The sequence below is a fragment of the Pinus tabuliformis genome, chromosome 8, assembly GCF_031772625.1.
Source record: "Pinus tabuliformis cultivar Carrire ecotype Pingquan chromosome 8, CPIR1, whole genome shotgun sequence".
In the NCBI taxonomy this organism is placed as follows: Eukaryota; Viridiplantae; Streptophyta; class Pinopsida; order Pinales; family Pinaceae; genus Pinus; species Pinus tabuliformis.
In genome coordinates this window covers 739,083,629-739,107,194 of record NC_142294.1, presented here as the reverse complement: position 1 = coordinate 739,107,194, position 23,566 = coordinate 739,083,629, and the positions used below count along the sequence as shown (strand labels likewise).

At 38.7% G+C, this 23,566-nt stretch overlaps 1 protein-coding gene across 1 annotated transcript in view; it reads left to right on the top strand.

Annotated features, from left to right (window-relative positions):
* TXR1 (Protein Transporter, Pam16) overlaps window positions 1–23,566 on the top strand; it is an 84,678-nt gene that overhangs the window by 36,040 nt on the left and 25,072 nt on the right. The window contains exon 2 of the mRNA XM_089372752.1: window positions 15,672–15,759. Within this exon, the coding sequence (XP_089228878.1) occupies window positions 15,672–15,759 (88 nt within the window). The remainder of the gene's footprint in view (window positions 1–15,671; window positions 15,760–23,566) is intronic.

The window sequence follows — 23,566 nt, the reverse complement described above, 5'->3', positions numbered from 1 at the left end:
AATCTTCTTTCTTATCACCAAATTTCTCTCTAAATTCATTAAGGAGGGAATTAAATAAATCAATTCTATGATCAGGCTTATCCCTAAACCAATCCATAGCATCCTGCTCAAGGGTGAAGACGAAGCATTTCATTTGCACATCCTCATAATTATGAACATGAGCGAATTTAGCCCACCAAGAATGAAAAGCGTATAAATGATTTTTAACAGTGATTGCATTATTTCCTTGGAAAGTGGGTAACTTGTCTACATCAATATTAGGAAGGTTATGGGGATACCAATGGATGTTAGCAAAGTTAAGAGGCTCATAGATATCCATGATGTCTGGAATGAGAGGATTCAAGAAGAGTGAATGGATGTCATAGAGAGCTTCCTGGCTAAGATTGTCAAGGAGTGTACGAGAAGAGAACTTGTGTATTCTAGCTCTGACATATTCAAAATTCAGAAAACAAAAACATATTCATCAAGTCAACAAAACTAAAATCTAAAAGTTAAAACTTATAACTTATAAGCAATGAGAATTGAAATCCAAAATTACATACCTTGGATTTAAGTAGTAGCCGACTACATGTAAAGGTCTATGTAGTTGTTTGTTCCATCTTTCATCAATGATTCTCCCTAAAGGAATGTACTTTTGTCTTTTATCTCCATATGCTGTCTTTATTTGTTCCTTGGCTTGATCCATGGCCTCATAAACAAAACCCATAGCAGATTTATCATTATCCACCATCCGCAAAACTTTGACAAGAGGCTCACTGAATAACACAATCTCCTTTGTCTTTGACCAAAATCTTTTGTCAAATACTCGTCAACCATCTGTTTTCCTTCTGTCTTTTTGCTCCACTGAGATGAATTCCATTCATCACATGAAAACATCTTCCTCAAGTTTGATTTTTGTTGAACAAGGAATTGCAACGAAAGGAAGTTGGTTGCAAATTGTGTGATGGTTGATCGAACAAGCTCTTCACCCCCTGTGTGCTTTCTCATAAGGTTCATAACCCATGAGTGGTTGTAGATGTACCTGATTATGGATTTTGCATCTTCCACACACTTCTTCACCCACTAAATTTTGCCAATATCCTCACAGATGAGGTCCAAACATTGGGTTGCACATGGAGACCACCAAATGGTGGGGTGTTTCTCCTCGAACATCTTTCCCGCTGCAACATATAGTTAGAGGCATTATTTGTGATAACTTGTACAACATTTTCAACCCCTACTTCCATAACTACTTCATCCAAAAGATGAAATAGCAATTGTGCATCCTTCACCTGATCAAATGCATCAATAGATTTGAGAAACATAGTACCTTTTGGACAAGCAATTAAGAAATTTAGTATGGTGCGAGATCTACCATTAGTCCATCCATCAGACATAATTGTGCATCCTGTTTTGGTCCATGATTGCTTGAACTCTGTAAGGTACTCTTGTATTCTTTGGACCTCATTTTGTAAAAGTGGCCCCCTAATATCATGAAAGCTAGGGCCTTTGAAGCCTGCTCCACATGAAGCTATAGCATCAATCATGCGCTGATAATATGCATAATTAGTAGCATTAAAAGGTATGTCTGCATCATACCACCATCTAACAATGCATTCATATGCAACCTCCTTCTCTATTTTCTTCTATTTAGCGTCAAGGGTTGCTTGAGAACCAGAGGTGGTGCAGGGTACAAAGACGGAGTCAATCCCTTTATGGGCTGCTGTCCTCTTCAAGTTTAAACCACTTGAACTACCCTCTCCAACTTTAGCAGGGAAGCTAGTGTAATCTTCCAAACTAGGCACATAATCTTCAAAACCAGGGTCACTAAGCATAGCGTCATCCTTTTGACTTTTGGCTATATCTTTTTTAAGTCTTTTGTTTTTCTCTTTATCTTCATTGTAGGCTTCAATTAAACTTTGCATCTTTCCTTTAAGATCATCAAAAACATTTTCATAAAGTTTTACTTGCCCTCTCCAATTTGCTAAGTGTTATTTGATTCTATGGACCCCCCACCCTTAACTTTTTTCCACAATAGTTGCAGACATTTACCCTTTGTACATTTAAATGACAGTGAACCCAAGCTTGATCATTCTTGTTCTTGGGGAACATGAGGAAGAAATGAAAAAGCTGCATAGAAAACCTTATGGTTTTTAGAATTTTATGTCATTTTTTTAGAGAAAAATAAAAGCGGAGTAGAAACAATGAAATACCTAGAGAAGATCTATAAATTTTGAGAAGAGAAGAAGTTTCAACTAATATGAAAATAAAATCTTCAATCAACTCCAAAATCTCCCTCAGAAATTTTCCGCAAAATCCCTCAAAATAATCTTGCAAATTACAATAATTGTTGAGAAAACAATAGAAGAAAATAACGACCACAAATTTTTTTCCAACAAAAAATTACAAATTTGAAATTCTGCATAAAAAAACTGGGGTTTTTAAAAAGTTAAGAGAAGAAAAGAATAGATTTTAGAAGAAAAATAGAACATTAATGGTTGAAAAAAATACCTTGAATTTTCCTCTTAAGTTCTCTTTAAAAAACCAGTTCCAAAATCCTCCAAAATCAGCTTTGGAGTAGCCCCTACAAATCTGCATAAAAACATTGGGGTTTTTAATTTTTATGAGAAAAATAACTGATTTTGGAGAAAAATGGAACAAAAAAAGGGCAAATTTTTTCTTGATTTACCCTCAATTTTTTTTGTAGAAAATCAACTCCAAAATCAGCGATGTAGTTGCCCCAACAAAATAAAAAAAAATTCTTCCACCAACGGCAAAAATCGTTGAATAAAACCCAAAGATCTCTGGAAAAAAGAAAATCTTTGAAGTAGCTAAAAAATCTTCCAACCCAACAGCTGTCCAAGATTCCAATAAGCTCTTCAAATCTGCAAAAAATCTCCCTCAGAACAACCCTGCGAAAAACTCTCCAAATTCTCCTCACTGAACTCAGCTCAAGAATTGCAAGAGACTCTAATGAATAGTGTGAGTGAGATAGAGGGGGTGGGGGTATTTAAATAGCTTTAGGGGGGAAGATTAGGTTAAAAATAAATATTTTTTAATTGGCTAGGGCACGTGTGTGTGGGCCCATGCGGACTGGCGGAACTGGTCACCGAACCGGTCATTTTAGGTTCGGATTGGTTTTGCCTCCAAACTGGTCGGATGGGCCGGTTTTGCTGGCACTGGTTCGGTTCCGATAACACTGATAGAGACAGGGTGTTGTAGCAGGGTGTGCAACACTAGAACACAATCCTCGCTAAAAGGGAGTGTTAGTTTTTGTAGCATCGGATGTGTTCTAGCCACGAAACTTGGTGGAGAGGCTAGAATACATGAGATCTCCAAAACCCATAAATCGTTTTTGGAAATTCCACCTAGAGATAACTTAATTAGATTATTAACCAATTTTTAAATATTTCTTAAGTCTAAAATTATGGAATATGGTTAGTTAATCAGAATTAATTAAGTCAAGGTGAGAATAGTCTAGAAACTCACATAGATCGACTTCAAGATGATCCTAACCCTTGATTAAGATTTAATCTTGGCCGTTGGAGTCCCAATAGAGGATTATAAGAAGAAGTTGATGGGCACTTGGAGAATACACCTCAATAGTTCTATTTCCTTGGCAGATCGATTTCTAGAGAGCAGCAGTAGTAGCCGGAGAGCTAGAGATCAAAGAGAGATAGTGAGGGGCAGGGATAGTGAGGTTGGAGGAAGCTTTCCAGATCCAACGAGTGCATTTGCAGAGGGGCTGAGATTTTTCCAAGAGGTATCGCAAAGCCTTAAGAAGACAGTTCGATTTGTTGGGAAGGAAGATGTTTTTAGTTCCGGAAGCCAGGCAGAGATTCCAAAGTGTTGGAGAGACATTTTCCCAGTCAGCAGCAGGCAGGATGACTAGAGTAGCAGTCAGTTCGGGCAACAGTTGCAACAGGTAGCAACAGTTTGACGCGAGCCTGCGCAGGCCTAGTTGGACGACTTGCTTTTCAGAGGCAATCCAGTGCCGGAATTGCCCGGAGTGAGGGTAAATTCCCTGTAAATATTTTTGCCACTATTTTCTCTGTAGGATAGCCAAATTTTGGCATCTAGATTATTGTACTCAGAATTTCTCACTCTTGCATAATAATAAAACCCTTAACTGCTGCATTGATTTTCCCCAGTTGGGTTTTTTTTCTGGGGACATTTGTCCAAAAATAACGGTGTCATTTTTATGTGTGCGTGTTAGGTTTTCTCAGTTTCCAGCTCTATTATTTTCCGCAGTTTTCGTTATGAAGGTTGCAGTATGATTTATTTCGTTATCGCTGTAGCAATAAACTGTTAATTAATTTATAGTTAGAAGAAATAATTCCAGTTGTTGCAATAGGTTTTTAGTAGTGAAATTTTCACACAAGTTAGCTATGCTTGGTCTTTCCCTTGGTGGTTCGCTTCCTCCAACTATTTTTTCAACTACCATATCTGCATTGGGATCAACCCCCTTTAATGCCATGTCAGTATCAAAATCAACATCAAACTTAACTGGATGAGTCTCCTCCACCCATTCTGAAGTTGGATCAATATCATCCAACACAATGGGATCTATATTAGGTCTTTTGTTCAACAAATGGTTGTGCCTTAGTCGAAGGTTTTATTGCACAAAGACAAGATCATTCAATCGTTTTTTCCCAAACGATTTCTCTTCTTCGTGTGAATCCGTTCAAAAATAGACCAATTGCGCTCACACCTAGAAGCACTGCAAGTTTGGCTGAGAACTCTAACTACAAACTTTTTTAGTTGAGGGCATTGGCTTCCAAACGACTCCCACCAATGTGCTACAAAGACAAATACTAGAGTTAGTTCATTGTTAAACAATTTCGATGATAAGTTTGAACAATTTACAAAATACAAATTATAACTTCAATTTTAAACAATTGAACTTTACCCAAAAAAAAGGAATTGCTTACCTAGTTGATCCACATCTCTTGCAATCTTTGCCAGATTTTTTCCAAATGTGCTTGTGGCCCTAGAGAAAGCAATGAGTTGTTGATGTATTTCCAACTGCTGCGACTCATCAGGTACCATGCGCTCCAAGCACTTGTACAACCCATCTTTGACCTCCCCAGTATGATCTTCTCCTAGCTTAGCTTTATAATGATACTTTGGGTTTAGGAAATACCCAGTTGCATGTATAGGACGATGGAGTTGATTGTTCCATCTGTTATCAATGATCTCCCAAATAGGCCCATATTTACCTACTCTGTCCTTGTAGGTTGCTCGTATCTGCTCCTTTGCCTGATCCATAGCCTCATAGATGTAGCCCATGGCCAATTTTTCCCCATCCACCAACCATAACACCTTAACAAGGGGCTCACCAATTTTCACAACCTCTGCTGCTTTTTTCCAAAAAGTGTTGTCAAAAACTTTCTTTTTGGTGTCTTTTCCATTTGCTCTGCGAGCCCACCAAGATGAATTCCAATCATCACTGGAAAACATTTTTTGCAAGTTTTGTTGTTGGGAAGTGAGAGATTGCAATGTGAGGAAGTGAGTTGCAAATCTCGTGAGCCTAACAAACTCCTTGCCCCATGTTTTTCCTCATTAGGCTCAATACCTGTGAGTGGTTGTAGATGTATTTTGTGATACTCTTGGCATACTCTACAATGTTCTTCACCCACTCCACTTTTCATGTGTCCTCAAGCATGAGGTCTATGCAATGTGCAACACATGGGGTCCAAAATATCAGTCCATCCATTTGACATGATGAAACAACTTGTTTTGGTCCATGACTCTTTAAATTCATTCAAATAATCTCCAATGGATGCATTCTCTCTTTGCAAAAGAGTTCCCCTGAAGTCATGCATGCAAGGCCTTTGAAACCCTTTCTTGCAGCAATAGCAACATCCCACATAGCTTGGTAGTAAGGTGAATGAGCAACATTAAAGGGGATATTTGCATCATACCACCATCTGGGAATATATTCAAAAGCAACATGTCTACATTTGCTTTTTCCAATGAGCATCCAAGGTGGGTTGACTTAGACTTGATTGGGAGGCAGTGGCACTAGTAGTAGCAGAGGCAAAGGTGAAGGAAGGTGTGAAATAGCTCTTAATGTTCATCCTTTTTTTACGGCTTGGCCTTGAGGTTGAGAGTGAGACCCAAGAGAGGGAGGAACATAACAGAAGGGGTCATGGATATTGGTGAAAGAGTCTTCAAGGTCAAAATCATCATACCCACTTGCTTCTCTCCTAGCCATAGCTTCTACAAGTTCCTTCTCATTTGAAATTTCATCTTGTATAGCCTTTTCCCTAGCCTTTGCCTTTTGAGACTTCTCAAACTTTTCAAGGTATTCTTTCGTAATAGGCCCTGTCACTTTATCATCAACATCACATGGGGTTACTTGGGCTCTTATACCAGCCAAGTTTTGTTTCAACCTATAAATACCCCCTCCTCTCATTGGGTGCTTGCAATATTTGTACAACATTTTGCCATCAACAACATCACATTGAATCCATGTAGCGTCTGTGGCTTTTGGGGCCGTAATAGATGGTGAAATTTTAGATTTTGAAGGAAAGAGATTTGCAAATAAAATAGGAAAATGCAAAACCTATGATCAACTACTATCCTTCTTCCTTGATGCTTTTTAACTTGAAAGGGGAAAAAATTAAAAATAGGGACAATAAATGAAATCTGGAATTTTTTTAGGGAAAAATCATACTTGGAAGGTTGGAAATGAAAACTAGTTGATGAAGCCTCCTCCCAAAGATGCCAACTCCACTAGAAAACTCCTCCAAGATGACAAAGAACCTGCAAACTTGCTGCTGTTGCTCCAAAACTCAAGGCTATTTTAGCGCTCCCGAAAGCTCTCAAACTCTCACAAACACTAGAAATCAAATGTGTGAGGGAAATGAGAGCTTGGGCTTTTATAATTTTAGGGAAGCAAATTTGGAGGGAAATGTTGGACATAATACTGAGAGGGGGGGGGGGGGTGAATTAGTATTTGTAAATCAATAACTTCTTCATTTCCATAATCAGATTTATATACGCTACTTCAGGGAAGGGAACTCGCGTGTGCACACAACTGTTCTTAAGACAACCAACGTATATCTAGTGAACTTATGATTTAGTTAATTCATCATATGTTGATATTTAATCTGTGCATCAGTACTTTATTAAACATTAAACAATAACCATGTGCAATTAATAACAGAATGAACCATCACACATGAACACCAAGATTTAAGGTGGAAACCCAATGTGGGTGAAAACCACCTGTTGCTGTCGTCTCTGTCTTTTTTTTAATAATAAGAAAATCTGTTTACAACATTGTATTGGTGCAAACTCATACTAGTGCGCAGGCTTCTACCTGCAGAAAGTTACAACCTTCTCTTGTTCTCCAACTTTTACTGGAAGGGAGCTACAACCCCCTTGCTTTTGTACTAGCCGATATGTTTACTAGTACGTAGGCGCCGACCTACAGACGACTACGACCTTATTTCTTCCTCTAGGGACCACATTTCATAAATTTTCAGACTGGATGCTCTTGGTACACAATAATACACATGAAGGCCTCGTTTCATCCAATTTTCATACTGGACCCATCACCAACATTGAAGCTCATAATCAATCACTACTGCAATATAACCATCAAATACATTTGCATTAACCAATCATTGAAACTCAATCATCAATCTCTAAATCACCCACAATTGAATCATTGAAAGGCCATTGTCACTGAAGCAAATCAAAATCAATCAATCTGAACATTCGGTAGATTGTCATCAAAACACAGTCACCAGAACACAGAGCAGAACCCAGAATTCTGCAACAATAGCCAGATCCAACTGCAACTTCAAATATCATATTTCATAATGTATATGCCACTTAGATGTGTTGAACCAACGTGTATACGCGCTTTTATCAAAGCCAACCGGCGTACATATCTGTAAATATTAATTCATAATTTTGTAGCTATTCCAGACTTCAGCCATACCCAGATTATAACATTTACAGAATAACACATGCGCCAGTATTCAGATCTAGACTATACATGATCAAACCACATAATGATAATTCATTTCAAGCCTTAAGATCCCGATCCATCATTAGATCTTATCCCTCATCAACCGTTAAGGTTCATCCTTGGTTCAGATCAAACAAAGCACCATAAGTCGATAACCTGCATACTAGATCTCACACTTCATCAGATATTCAATCCTTGCTCACTTTGGCCTAATGATCTTCTCCTCCTTATATAGTTCTAGGCCTTTCTCAATACCTTGGACCAAAACCACTTAGGACCAATACGTTGGACCAGATACCTAGGGTCGATACCTCGGACCAAATACCTTGGACCAATACCTTGGATCAAATACCTCGGACCAAAACTTAGTTTTCCAACATGTACGCTCTTTTACTCTTGTGAAAGTGTGTTTATACGTTATACGCTCCTTTTGTTCTGTTAACCCGTGTGTATACGCTCCTTGGACAAAGTGAACCTGCATATACCTCTCTTTCTTCATTCTTTGGAGTCTGATCTGTAATTCTTTGCTGTTAACCTGCTATACTGTGAACTGTCATCTGAGAGAGTTGCCTTTGTACATTACTTCTGAACTGATTCCTTTGAATTGCCCTGCATTTTGTCACATCTGTAAACACAACTGTCATGCATTCTGTCACATCTGATATTTCTTCTGTAGATTCATCTAGTTACCATATACAAGTGAGTTGTTCTGCTACAAGTGGGTTGCCATCAAGTACAACACATGCATCATAATGCCAACAATCTCCCCCTTTGGACTTGATGGCAACCATGTTGGTGTTGATTACTGCAAGCTGTAGAAATTGTTAGAGATAACAAGCAACACCAAAATACTCTCCCCCTTTGACATCAAGGGCAAAGGGCAGACCAAGATACTCTCCCCCTTTGATATCAAGAGCAAAGGGCTGACCAAAATAAAGACTTCCATATCTGAATCGCTGAATATAAATATTGATCATGCTTCCCCTAGGCACATGCTGAATTCTTTGATTGAACTCCCCTTTGTTTATGTTGAGATGCACTATATCATCCATGCTCCCCCTGAGCACATGCAGAGTCTGCAAATATTTTCCAAAAGAATAACATGACTCTATCACTCAACTATGTGAGTTTGACCTTCCTATCACCAATGACTCATACATACATCAATCTCCCAACCAAGTGGGGATATACCAAATGTTTATACATGACAGAAATTACATCATCCATCCCATGCAAAGTGGGGATACAAATTACATCATATGACCAAAAAGGACTCATCAAAAGACAAATTATTACATCATGGGTCTTTATATGACCTTTACATTGAATGATATACATGACATTTATAACAAAGACCAAATGTCTAAACAAGACCATGATAGTCATCAACAACTATCATACACCATGTATGATCTGCACCATAAGCATCTGTCAACAACATCCAAACCTGTAACTTGTATATGTCCATCATCAGTTCTAAAGATATGACAAAGTAAATATCAACTTGTGACTAAGTATGCCGTATATAGATATCAACTCATCCTCTTGATCTCATCAAGATCAACTTGCTTCGTTTCCTTAGTAGAAAGAGCCTTATCATAACCTTCCATGAATCAACTAAGCATATGTCATATCTCCAAGCAATAACACAAAATCATTCACAACATATCATATGTGAAAACAACATAGTCATCACATCATCATCAAGAACTGCATGATCTTTCACAAGAACCCCCAGATTTTGCTTTAGAGTTCCTTGCCTCACCTTGTGAGCTAGATTTACTTTCAACATATTCATGAAAACCAAGACCAGTTTTGATGGCAGGAGACCTTTGACTACTAAGAATATCATCCAAAATCTTAGTACTATCTTGAAATCGTAAAAGCTTATCCTTTTCTTCTAATTTTCCTTTTAGGATATTTATCCCAACCTGATATTGCTCTTTCTTTTCAAGATACTGCTTCTTCATGATTTCTTTAGCTTTTCTTCCTTCTTCCACTTGTTGCCTTAATTCGAGATCTTGGAGTAGTTCTTCATTCTGCTTATTTGATTTTTCAAGATCTTCTTTTAGAGAGAGGATCTTAGCTTCAAGACTTTCATAGTAACTGGATCTATCTTTAAGTTTCTTGATTGTTGTGCTCCTTTTATTTACTTCATTTCTTAATGATGTCACTTCATCTTGCAGTTTTTGACATTGATCTTCCTTTTCCTTGTACTGCTTCCTTACTTTGTTTCCTTCCTCTAGTTGAGCTTTTAGTCTGGTAGCTTCTTCTTTGAAGGCACACTCCCTTTTGTCCAATAGATCTTGTTGATCTCTAATTTTGTCTGTGAGTTTTTTAAATTTTGCCTCTATTTGATATCTTTCTCTTTCACCCATAAGAGCAAATTTAGTTGTTTTGCTGTCACTTTCATTATCTTCAAATGAACAGAGAAATGTATCACCAGAGGACAACAAATTCATACTTGATAGTTCTTTTGCTTGTTCATCTTCATTCTGAGGTGATTCTGAATCTGAAGAGTTGCTTCCACATAATCCCCAATCGTCTCTCCCACTGTCACAGTTCCTTTGAGATGCCTTCTTCTTTTGAGGTGCTTTCTTCTTTAGCTTCTTTCCCATTGTTTCTATGGATCTCCGTCAAGCGATCAAGCTTCTGCCAAAGGACCTGCTCTGATACCAATTGTTGGAAATAACACTGAGAGGGGGGGGGGTGTCGTCTCTGTCTTTTTCTTTAAATAATAAGAAAATATGTTTACAACATTGTACTGGTGCAGACTCATACCAGTACGCAGGCTTTTATCTGCAGAAGGTTACAACCTTCTCTCGTTCCCCAGCTTCTACTAGAAGGGAGCTACAACCCCTTAGCTTTTGTACTAGCAGATATGTTTACTAGTACGTAGGTGTCGACCTACAGAAGGCTACAACCTTCTTTCTTTCTCCAGGGACTACGTTTCATAAATTTTCAGACTAGATGCTCCTAGTACACAACAATACACATGAAGGCCTTGTTTCATCCAATTTTCGTACTGGACCCATCACCAACATTGAAGCTCATAATCAATCACTGCTGCAATACAACCATCAAATACATCTGCATTAACCAATCATTGAAACTCAATCGTCAATCTCTGAATCACTGAAAGCCTATTGTCACTAAAGCAAATCACAATCAATCAATCTGAACATTCGATAGATTGTCATCAAAACACAGTCACCAGAACACAGAGCAGAACCCAGAATTCTGCAACAACAGCCAGATCCAACTGCAACTTCAAATATCATATTTCATAATGTATACGCCATTTGGTGTGTTGAACCAACGTGCATACGCTTTTTTATCAAAGCCAACTAGCGTACATATCTGTAAATATTAATTCATAATTTTGCAGCTATTCCAAACTTCAGTCATGCCCAGATCATAACATTTACAAAATGACACATGCGTCAATATTCAGATCTAGACTATACATGATCAAACCACATAATGATAATTCATTTCAAGCCTTAAGATCCCGATCCATCATTAGATCTTATCCCTCATCAACTGCTAAGGTTCATCCTTGGTTCAGATAAAGCAAAGCACCATAAGTCGATAACCTGCATACTAGATCTCACACTTCATCAGATATTCAATCCTTGCTCAGTTTGGCCTAATGATCTTCTCCTCCTTATATAGTTCTAGGCCTCTCTCAATACTTTGGACCAAAACCACTTAAGACCAATACCTTGGACCAAATACCTAAGGTCAATACCTCGGACCAAATACCTTGGATCAAAATACCTTGGACCAAATACCTCGGACCAAATACCTTGGATCAAAATACCTTGGACCAAATACCTCGGACCAAAAACTTAGTTTTCCAGAATGTACGCGCTTCTACTCTTATGAATGTCCGTGTATACGTTATACGCTCCTTTTGTTTTGTTAACCTGCTTGTATACGCTCCTTGGACAAAGTGAACCTGCGTATACCTCTCTTTCTTCATTCTTTGGAGTTTGATCTGTAATCCTTTGCTGTTAATCTGCTGTACTGTGAACTGTCATCTGAGAGAGTTGCCTTTGTACATTACTTCTGAACTGATTCCTTTGAACTGCGCTGCATTTTGTCACATCTAAACACAACTGTCATGCATTTTGTGACATCTGATATCTCTTTTGTAGATTCATCTAGTTACCATATACAAGTGAGTTGTTCTGCTACATGTGGGTTGCCATCAAGGACAACACATGCATCATAATGCCAACAGGAAAACATCCTATGGTTTGGTCAAAACCACCCTAAAATACCATTTTCAGGCCCCATACAGTTGACCAACTGCACGCGGATTGCACCGACCAGTTTTGGTTGGAATTGGACGGTTAGGACGGCTAGGTGCCAAACCGGTTGGTTTGGTAAAAAGCTAGCTGGTTTGACACTTAACCAGTCCTGACCGACCTGCCAATTGGGTTTTTTGCTGCGGTTCGTTCCCGAGCCTATCTAACTGTCTGCTTTGGCCGATTTCCGGTTTGAACTGGCTGGATTTTAAAACTATGCTACACTCATAGCAATAAAGGAATTTGTAAGCCATGGAACCTCAAATTACTCTTCCCAGCCTAGCAGCTCTCCTAGTTACTTATTAGCCATTGCGGAGAACATAGAAAAATTCCCTAATCCACTAGACCATTGAGTGATTTTACTTCAGTGGATTGAAATCAGATTAGTTTTTGGAAGTTGTATGTTTGAAAGCAGATTTAAAATGTTAGTAAGACTGAGAAATAAAAGCAAATGGAACAACATCCAAAACCTATAAAACATTTACGGGGGTAACCTCTTAATGTGTGAACTGTTTTCAGAACGTGAATTGCAATACTTCTCCATTACCTTTTCTGATGAAAACCACATTAATTTTGAGGATATCTCATAACAAAAAAGTGTTTGGGTAATGAATTTGAACATTTTAAATGGAGAGTAAGGCATGGATGCTACGACACATTGTTGTAGAGGTTTTCTGAGACCTAAGAAAAAGTTTGTGATAATGGTATTTGAATATTTCACATGGAGAGTAAAAAGTGGATGCTGCTACACATGTTGGTGTAGATATCATCACGAGACCTGAAAGTTAATTTACAGCTCTTTGGACTCCATTTAATACATTTCTGCTGGAATGCACAATTATTTACTTACATTGGTAGAAGACTGAAAGGCACATGTGATTTCAAAGTTCTCTAGTATTGTAGAATTGAACATAGAAAGTGTTACTTCCATTTTCGCTTTCAGACTTCAATCTGCTCAAAGAGGTACATTGATCTGAATTATGTTACTCGCATGTTTCACAATGTTGTGTTACTTCCATTTTCGCTTTCAGACTTCAATCTGCTCAAAGAGGTACATTGATCTGAATTATATTACTCGCATGTTTCACAATGTTTGCTCTAACAATGAAACTGAATACAATGCCCAAATTCGCTTTTTGTTTCTCTCAGCTCAATGGTTCTTTGGATGAAGGGAACGCTGAAGCAATGCTACATTTAATATTATTATATATTCATAGTATTCTTTTATTTGTTATTGTTAATATCACTGGTAGATGTACATAGCATGTTGCACGAAACTTCTAGAAACTTGGCGTTTCGGGCCATACCCTTACCCGAAACTCCGAAACTCGGCCGAAACTTGACCATCATGTAATCACCTATGAGAGTTAATATAGACTTGATTTTCCTTCTATATTGTCATCTATGGGTCTTATTCCCTTTTTTCTTGCGAGATAATGTGTTATTCACACACACACACACACACACACACATATGACGTTTCGGCTGACGTTTCCATTTTTGGGAGGTGATGTTTCTAAACATACCCGTTTCGGAAACTCCAAAACGTTTCACCACTTCACGCAACTTAGATTTTAAGTAGCCACGTCCACCAAAATGCCAAGCATCAAACTTAGTCTCTTGGGAACATAACAGACCATGGGTGTCTATGGATTGGGTGGGCTTACAACCGAAAATGTGCAACATTAAAACTTATTCTCTTGTGGATATAACAGACCATAAAAGTGCTCATGATAGCATAAAACACGGTAAACAAAGTCCTGGACATCTAGCCTATATTGATAGTATTGATAACTGTTAATATTACTAGAAAATCATTGTTGAGCTTGTACATTATTTTCATACAAATGCAATCTTAATTCCACGTTGTGAGCTTAAATGCTTGTAGGTTGAGTGAGAGAAGATAATCAGGGTAATTAGTCCTCATAAATGCCTACATTGCAGATTAAGCACAGTTCCCTTGCCTAAACTTGTATGGACACCCTCTCCTCTTTTTTAATTTATTCTGCTTATCCAGAATGGTGAACAGATTAGAGGCATGAATGCGATAAAACATAATGTTCAAAATATTCAAGGAAAATTAGTTATTAACTGAGCTGGTCTGTTCTTTGCCGTTGAAATTGGAAGCCATGGAACTATGTCATCTGTTCTGCTTTTTGGCTTCAACATGATTCGTAGGTTCACAAATGTAAAGTATTTGGGTTTCTTTTGTCATTTGCCATTGTAAATGTGGACTCTGAAATACTGTTTTGATTCCAAAATTCCTTTCTATTATTTGGTTTAGAGTTTTTTAACTAGCAATCTTGCTTGTCGTTCCCGAGTACTAGTTTTCTCCCTGGGAAATGCTGTTTATAGTAGCTTTATAGCAGTCCTTTGGCTAAGTGGATGCACTATGAGGGGTATCTGTATGCTGTTAATATCACCCAGGACTTGCACCTGTGGTCTCATACCCACCCACTTGTTGATTTTCAGTACAATTGATACAAATACTTTATTTCTGAACTATGGTAATTACTTGTGAATATATATTGTAGTTCTTTTTTATCTTCATCAAACAATCACACTTCAAAAATTCAACTAATAACTATGAAAATAAAGCAGATATCATAATGTGTGTGAGGGGGAGATATGTGAATGATAGGTGTGTATGTAAAATGAAAAAGTTCAAGTGTATTTTATACCCAAGATACCTAAGAGACATGTCTCCTTGTAAATTAAATTCTAGTAAGTCTGTACATTTACATTTTTACTCATTTGTTAAAAGTGTTGAAGATCACGTAAATAATAGTGCACTGTAACTTCTCGTAAGTATATTTATTTACATATTGTTCCTATTTTGTCTTTTATGCAAATACTTGCTTAAATTATGGTGGGTAGTAACTGATGGTAAATATGTTATTTACGTGAGTATGACCTATTTTCAAGGATCTTAATTTTAGGTGGTTCTGTTGATTTCCTTTCTTTTAATTTCATTTCTTCTAATTTCCTTTCTTCTAATTTAGAATTTAATTTTCTTTTGCGTTTTAACATAGTATTATAAATACATCAAGGATTATGAAGACCAACCATAGTTACATTCTTCAACACCATTGAGGGGGGTCTTGAGCTTTGATCTCAATTTTAATACAAGTTCGATCTCCTCACAACCTGTTGCAAGAACACCCACTTATGGGCAATCCCGAGTATGAAGAAATTGAATTATATAATTTACTCCTGCTTCCTATGATCTATTGTAACTTTCTTCAGATACCTGCTTTTGTGCTATTGTAATTCTTGTTTGCAGCTCCATATAGCATCATTTAGCTTTTATGTGTAGAAAACCTTCAACTGGGCTGATAAAGTTTTACATGGGTAATTTAGTGTGCATTTAAATTTATACTTGTGCATGATTGCAGGCTGGAAAAATACTTGCAAATTTGATTATAATGGGTTCTGGAGTTTTGGCAAGGGCCTTTGTTCAAGCTTACCGTCAAGCAATTCAAAGTAAGGTTCAATCTTATTTCTGTTGATGTCATTGTTAAAATATAAGTTATTTGGTGCCACACTAATATACCAGCATAGATCCATCTTAAAGCTGAATCTATTAAACTTCAAGAGGGATCAAAAGACTTGAGGTGAAAATGTCAATGAGTCTTTTTGATACCTCACATATCTTAAAAGCTCCAGGTTCAAGATGAATCTTTGTTAGCTTATTTATAGTTAATAAACTGTGGCGAGATTAGTAAACTGTTAGTTCCTTTTCTCTGATGTTATTTAAATGAAGGAAAAAGAGACAATGGCCGTTTTAATTTTTTTTACAGTGTTACAAACAGACACACACAAAGTAAGGACGATCCCAGTCCCCCAGGGTTGTAGAGCACCTCATTTCTCTTGGTGCAACTAACAAGTCTCTAGGGATTTCTAGAAGAGACCTCACTTCTAGCCAAAAGCTAGCAGTCAAAGATAGTAAGCTTATTGAATCAAGAACCTTATCTATGTAAGAGATGCCTATCATTGTTATTAGAACCGAACCGGTGTTTGAACTGAAAAACCTTGTGGACTGGGAACCTGTCAGAACCAGACCGGAACCAATAAAAAACCGGAAAAAAACCGGTTTACCAAAAACACATAAAATATTCATATTTAAAAAAAAACATATATATTCATGTGCATCCATATAAATCCAAACCATTTATACACAAATATGCAAAAGTTCTCATTTACATAGCATTTAAGGGTGCACATAACTAAAATAGCATCGAATGCAATCCATCTTTGAAATGAAATTACATTAAAAAATAGGCTCTAGATGGCCTGTAGCGTCCAAAAAAAATCATGCTACAACAAACGCTTACATATCATCAAAATCATTGCCAATATTGAGGTCTTCGTCATCAATATAACCAATTAGGCATTAAAATAAGATAGAAAAAATGTAGCATGCCATGTCAAGATTTTGTTCGAGTGATGTGTACACTTTAGTAGAGTCATGATAGAAGAGTCCAACAACCAATGCCACTAACATCAAAGTACATAGAGGGCTTGGTGCTTGCTATTGATCAAACTTGCAGGGGACCTAAAGGGGATTCCTAAAGGGAAAATGCTAGACCAAGGGCAACAAATGGAGACTTAGCCCACTGTCACCACAGCGAAGGCTACTTTCTATTTGCAAACTTTCATTGATGGGAGGAGACCCGGTATATTATGGAGTCATTGATGAAGGATAAGTCGATGAGATGATGGGGGTGACCCTAATAATCCCTTTCCTAGAAGAGTTAGAAAGATAAGGCTTGCTTGCTTTCTAAGCAAGGTACGGTGTTTTCTAGGGAAAGGAAGGGAGGATTTAAGGGTTAGGTTTATGAGATATGACTTATGAAGAAACTTCCCAACCCTTAAAATCCTTATTATAATTGGTATCTCGGATAGTTCTTGAGGAATTGTCTTTTCAAAGAAACGAGACCACACAAGATCAAGCAGACCCGACCTAGGATAGGAGGAATGAGTATCGCAAGCAATGATGTTCTTATCCTAGACAAGGTGGGGAAAGGATCAAAGAAAGGATTTTCACTTGAAAGTGCTGATTTGATCCTATGAGGTGCTAGCCTTGCAGATGCTAAGGCAAAGTTTGATCTTGGAGCTAGGGCTTGGCTTTTCTCACAACTCCATTGTCAGAATGGCTTCAAAATTGGAGGAGACCTTGAGGAAACAACGGCACAGGAGACTCTAGGAGATCGAACTTTTTGGAGGGCTAGCTTGTCGGGAAATTGATGCCCTAGGTACCCCAACTTGGCTAGACCTGAATGAAGGTGAAAGGATGTGATTTTTGGTGACCACCTCTTGGTAGATCAGTGCCTTAGTCTTGGGAGAATGGAGTCTATGATGAAATATGAGTAGGATTCTTGATTCTTAGTCAAGGAGGCCTCAAGACCACTTCACTAGCCTTCTAGGTCAAGGAGAAGCAATCTTGCAACTTTTATACTTCAATGTGCAAAGGAGATGGCTTATCAAGGTCAAATTCTTTGATAGAATTACCCCTAGGAGATTTCGTTCACATTACATGGCCCATAAATTGAGAGATGCTATAATAGAGACAAAATTCCATAATTTCAAGCAGTAAATGTATGCATCAATTAGCCTTAGAAATAGTGAAAATCCCAGTCCAATGTATATGACAAAGTAAAACAAGAATAACATTGAAATCATGTACTTACATTTAATAGAGTATATCCAACCATCTACAATTGACAAAAGAGAAGCTCCAAGATAAGATAGACCAATATTTACACATCAAAATTCATCCATAAAGCGTCAATTCATCCTCTAGAAAAAGTGCGAAATTCTCAAGAGCAAGAATTGATCCATTCCCAAAGTGATGATGATAAAATGAGCTCATCTCACTTGTATTTATACACAAATTAGAAGTTCGAATTAGCCTCATTGGCCTACATAAAGCCCAAAAATAAAATAATGTTCTAATAATTCAACTTTTGGTGACAAGCCCACCAAAATAGCTCATAAATGAAAGGGTAAGCCTCTCAAGAGGTCAAATAATAATCTATGCATGTGGTAGGGCCCTCTAAGAGGCCTAATGAGGTCCATGGGTGCCACAATGAAGAATAGGACCCTCAAAAGCAGTGGACAAGGGTTTGGTGCTCCAAATGACATGTGGGGGCACACAAGTGTCCTCATGGGTCTCCAAACAAATTGAAGATGCTTGTAGATCATCTGCAAAGGCTAGCATGATGGTGTAGGTGATGCCACATCATCCTACAAGTCCTGGTTCGTTTGCCAAGTGTATGGTGCAAATCTGGGGCCAACTGCGCAAGATGGATCAGGGGCATCTTCCTCGTACAATAAGTGAACCACGAGCAATCTTTGAATGGCTGTGGGAATCCATGGAGTGCTATTTGTTGTTGTGGAGACCCATGGCTCTCAACGCACACCCTACATGTGCTAATGTAACCCTCTAGAGGATTAGGACCCTGTATAGAGAGACCAAACCCATGATGGAGACCATCTGCTATCCTGCATAAGATCCAATGCATCCCCTAGCCTTCCAGTATAACAAGTCATTAGAGAAATCAAGTAAATGAGCATACCAATCATGGACCATAGGTGGGGACTTCATAATAGCTTTCCCTTCGATAATGGGCTTCAGGATGTGCCAATGTTTCTTAAACTCCAAATGGGGTTAACCAATAATCCTAGTAGGTGGTTTCTACTTTTAAAGGGGATAATATAGTCAAGGTACATCCTTCAAAAGTTGGTGGCATGTGACAAATAGGTGAATAAATAGGGGATCAAAAGGGGCAACCCTGGGGCACATGCTGGGGTACAAGGGTAGCTAATAAGAGGGAAGCCCACATTTGGGTTTATAATGTGTAAGAGGGAGAAATCGTGGTACATGAGGTGCCCCGACCTTGATTTTTCCACCCTTCTTTATATGCCTTTTTCCCTTGTATGATTTTCTTTGATTAATTGCTCGGGGCTCAAGGGGTAAGAGCATGATGTATAAGATATAGCAGTGAATATCCTCCTTTTAAGGTGGGGCGGTTCATTGCCCACCAGGAGTTGGGACAATCATGGGTTCCTATATGATGAAGGAGGCTCATAAAACCTGTAGAGTAGGAACCACGATGATGGGGTAGAGCTCATGTATTGGCTTTAGCCCACGTGCTAAATGTGTTTGTCCGGACCATATTTTGCATTTTTTGGTACATTTTCCTATTGAATATGGCCATATATGCTTTTATCTTTATTTTTAGCTGCATCAACCTCCGGGCTTCATTCTAGGCCATGACCCAAGGTGTGGGCAAGGGAAAGGGGCAAGCTAACCCTATGTGGACCTAGGTGGGAGAAATGATGAATGGGGTAATAATGAATGGAAAGAAGGTAGCATAAGCGGATAAGGGAGTGGGGCCACGCAACCAAAATCAGGGTTTCCCATGTAATAGCATCCCTAGAGCCAAATGGTAAGTAAAAGAGACCCCACAACACTAGAATCCAAGGTTAATACCTAAAAGGGGTATAAGGGGCAAGAGCACAAACCTAGCCAGTTCTTTCTGCCGAATCCCCCCATTAATTCATGCGCAAAAGTGTCCATGATAAGAAAACTACACTAAATTTCCAAATAACAAGGCATACCTTTAGGTTCAGGAGGCCCACCTTCAAACATACGATCATGGAAGATGGGCAAAGGACCACATGGCTGGCTCAAGTGGCGGAGAAATGGCACAATGAGCTAGCTGGTGGTTGTCCGGCTGGGACCATTTTAGAGAAAAAAATCTCCTAGGGATATTACCCACAAAATGGTGGGTAACATCTGGCTCCAACTGGGACGTGATCTCTCGAAGAAGTGGGCGAAGCTACTCGAATGGGAGGTCACGAGAACTCCAAAAATCTCTTGATTACCGTAGACTTGTCACCTGCACATATAATAGATGGGAAAACACGGGGCCACATGCTTGCGTGACGTCTCATGATCGCACATGTTATACGTTAGGCCATAAAACCAACCAAAAATAAAATATGTAGATATGCACCTATCTACCATGAGAAATATCATATTATGTTATTCCTAATGTAGAAATCAGTATGCAATGCATCCTACTCTACCATGCATATGATACAATGTCAAGTTGTAAAGAAGGAGGTGATACGACTTAATTTGACCGGCTCAGGCCAACGTTCGTCATTAAGTTTGGCAATGTAGTAATAGTCAGCTCCAACCTTTCCACGAATTCTGATAGGAATGGGATCTTTATCAACCAAGACCATGCCCCCAACCTTATATTTTTTCTTAGTCTTCCACTTTTTGCTTGTTTGAGAGATTGGCCGCTTGAGGATTCAGATTTCCTGGGTAGGGAGAATATGGGAAGGTTTCTCAATCTCGCATGTTTCATAGTATGGTCCAGGCTTGATCACATGCAGTAAGTAAGTAGGTTGCTTATAAAGGATTAAAGGAGTGTCATCAGATTGCGGGATGGTTTGCATATGATAGGTCCATTTGAATGTGCCTCCCTATAGTAGCTCCCCATTTTTGAGACAACAACATCCCCCACATCAGGAATATCAATAACAATAATATCCATGAGGAGGGATATATCAGGATTCGTAGCTAAAGAAGCCTTAAGGTCTTTGATGATACCTTCTACTTCCATGGGTTTGGAATTAAAACCACACACCATTTTATATGGCCGAGTGATGCTGAGACCCAATTAACAGTCAAAGGCATGATATTAGCAGAAGTACCCGAGTCTAGCATACAATTTTTTAAGAAGAGGTTATTGATAGCCAAAGTAAACAAGAAAGGTTCGTGCCCAAGGTTTTAGACATGAATATGAATGTTTTGCAACTCTTAAAGTGGTTCTTCTTCTTGAATCCCCAGGGACTTCTTAAGTTGTTGTTGTTGCTCGGGAAGCTTAGCAATCTCCTTTAAGGGAATAGGTATAGTCATCTTTCCTACGACAACCCCTATGTTGATGTCAAGTTTAATTTCCTTCCCCTTTTCCTTCTTCTTGACATATTCTTTCCTAGGAGGATCCTTTTTTGGATTGGATTTTGTTGGGGGATCCTTCTTGGGAGGAATTTTGGGGATGGATTGTTTAGGAGGGGGTTGCTTAGGTGATGGATCTTCCTTAGGTGATTCCTTAGGAGGTGAGGGGTCTTTGCCCTTTTCCTTTTGGGAATATTGAACCCCTTTGAATCTTCCCTGGCTATTAGAATTAAGAATTGATTCTTCCTTTTCCTCCTTATGGGTGACCTCACTAATGGGAGGATGTGTGTATGACCCTCCCAACAAAATGTTGAAGACATTAGATTCCACAAGATTGGCTTGCTCATAAGTTTGTTCACCTTCACTTTCATCCCCCTCACTTTCCTCATCCTCAAATGAAGAGTTTGGCTCAATGACATTAGTTGGAGCCAATGTGTTTGGGATTTGAGAAGAGCTCGACCTATCTTCTTCACTTTGCTTTTTGATAAAAGGCTTTCCTTTAGGGATATAACTCGACTTTTGGGCCCTTTCTAAGGCGGTGATTTTGTTCATGATAACCTTGTCACATGCATTTGATTCTTTAGTGAACTTTTCCATCCTTTTGAGAATGGCAAGGAGAGTTTCCTCATGTTTATCTTTGGACTTCACCTTCTTGATTTCAACCTTAGCTATAGGGTGGTCATTGATATCAACCTTTGAGATTCGTATGTTTTCTTCAACTTCCATTGCCATTTCTTTAGCCTCAACCAAAGTGGATGGTTTCTTATCCCTCAACACATAAGTGAGGTGACCACCCACTGCCTTTATGAACTTGTCAAGGATGTTGGCTTTAGATGGCTTCAAATGATCAGGTATATCTTTGACTACCCTATCAAATTTTCGAATAGTTAATTTTAGGTATGTTCTATTCTTAGAGAAATTTATTTCAATTTTCACAGTTAGCGCAATCCCTTTTCTAGAATAACAATCACATCAGCATTAAAGTAAACTGCAGATAGAACATAAACATAAATCGCAGAAGACAAGCCAAGACAAGAGGACACAAGATGTGGTGCTAGCTAGGGACAAACCCCAATGTGGGGAAACCCTTGATCAATTCTTTTTATATGTTCTTCAATAGTTTAGTAGAGAGAGAGAGAGAGAGATAGTACATTTACAACAGAAGTCAACACTTTGACTTATCTAGATAAGAACATAGATCATCTCTAAGAAGATGATACATGAGATCAGTTAAAGATATGCTGCTTCAACTGATTCTTCAAGGTGACTCCTTCACCTATCATTGCGCTGCATCTTGTCATCATGCTGCACTTCACCGTGCTGCACCCATCATCACAATGCTGGACCTCATGACTGTTGCACGTTATGCTGCACTGCTGCCCCATGTGCCATTGTTGAACCATGTTGTCATACAACATGTCTCATGTGATTGCAGCACCATGCTTGCCACTGCTATCCACGCTTGCCATGCTTGTTGTTGTCCATGCTTGCTGCTGTCATGTCACAACTGCTGTCCCAATTTGCTTTAGCATCCCTTTGCTGTTCCATTTACTAGCACACTGTACCTTGCTGCTGTCTAATGAATTTGCATCACCATACTTGGTTGTTGTCCCATTTGCAGCCTTGCTGTACCATGCTAGCCGTCCATTGTTGCTCCTATGAGTGCTCGCTGTCCAACTGTTTGCTGCAACAAGCATCATGCCTAGCTGTTCCATTTATTATGCAGTTGTCCCTTGCCACTGTTGCCTAGATATATGTTGTAGTTGCTGTCCCTAATAATCATACTATACCTTGCTGCTGTCCCATGTGTCTTAGCATATCTTGCTGTCCCATTTATTATGCAGCTGTCCTGGGCATGTTTGAGTCCTCAAACTCTCATGCTGCTCCTGTTTTGAGGGTCACCTATAGGCTACCTTTTCAGCCGTATTAGGCTTGCATCTAGGGCACCGTAGGTTAGCGTTAGGGCTCCCTTTAGACTGCGTTTAGGGCTGCCCTTAGACTTCTTTCTTCCAACATCTAGGGCTTCCAATCCTAGATTTCTCTCCCACTAAAACCCAAGACGATTGGAGAGAAGTCAAGATAGAAGTGTGTGTAAGAAATGACTCTCAAGTTATCTCCTTTTATACTAAAACATTGAGCACATGTGGGGTTTATTTGGTTGCTGGCTGACCTTGACGAATTGTCTTATAACACAAATAAATTCACAACTCCATGAATACTTATCGGAATTGGATAATCTTTAGATCAATCCTACACCTCTCGATGAGAGGGATCCAAGAAAAATATTAGCTGCCATAAATAAGATGACCCACATGG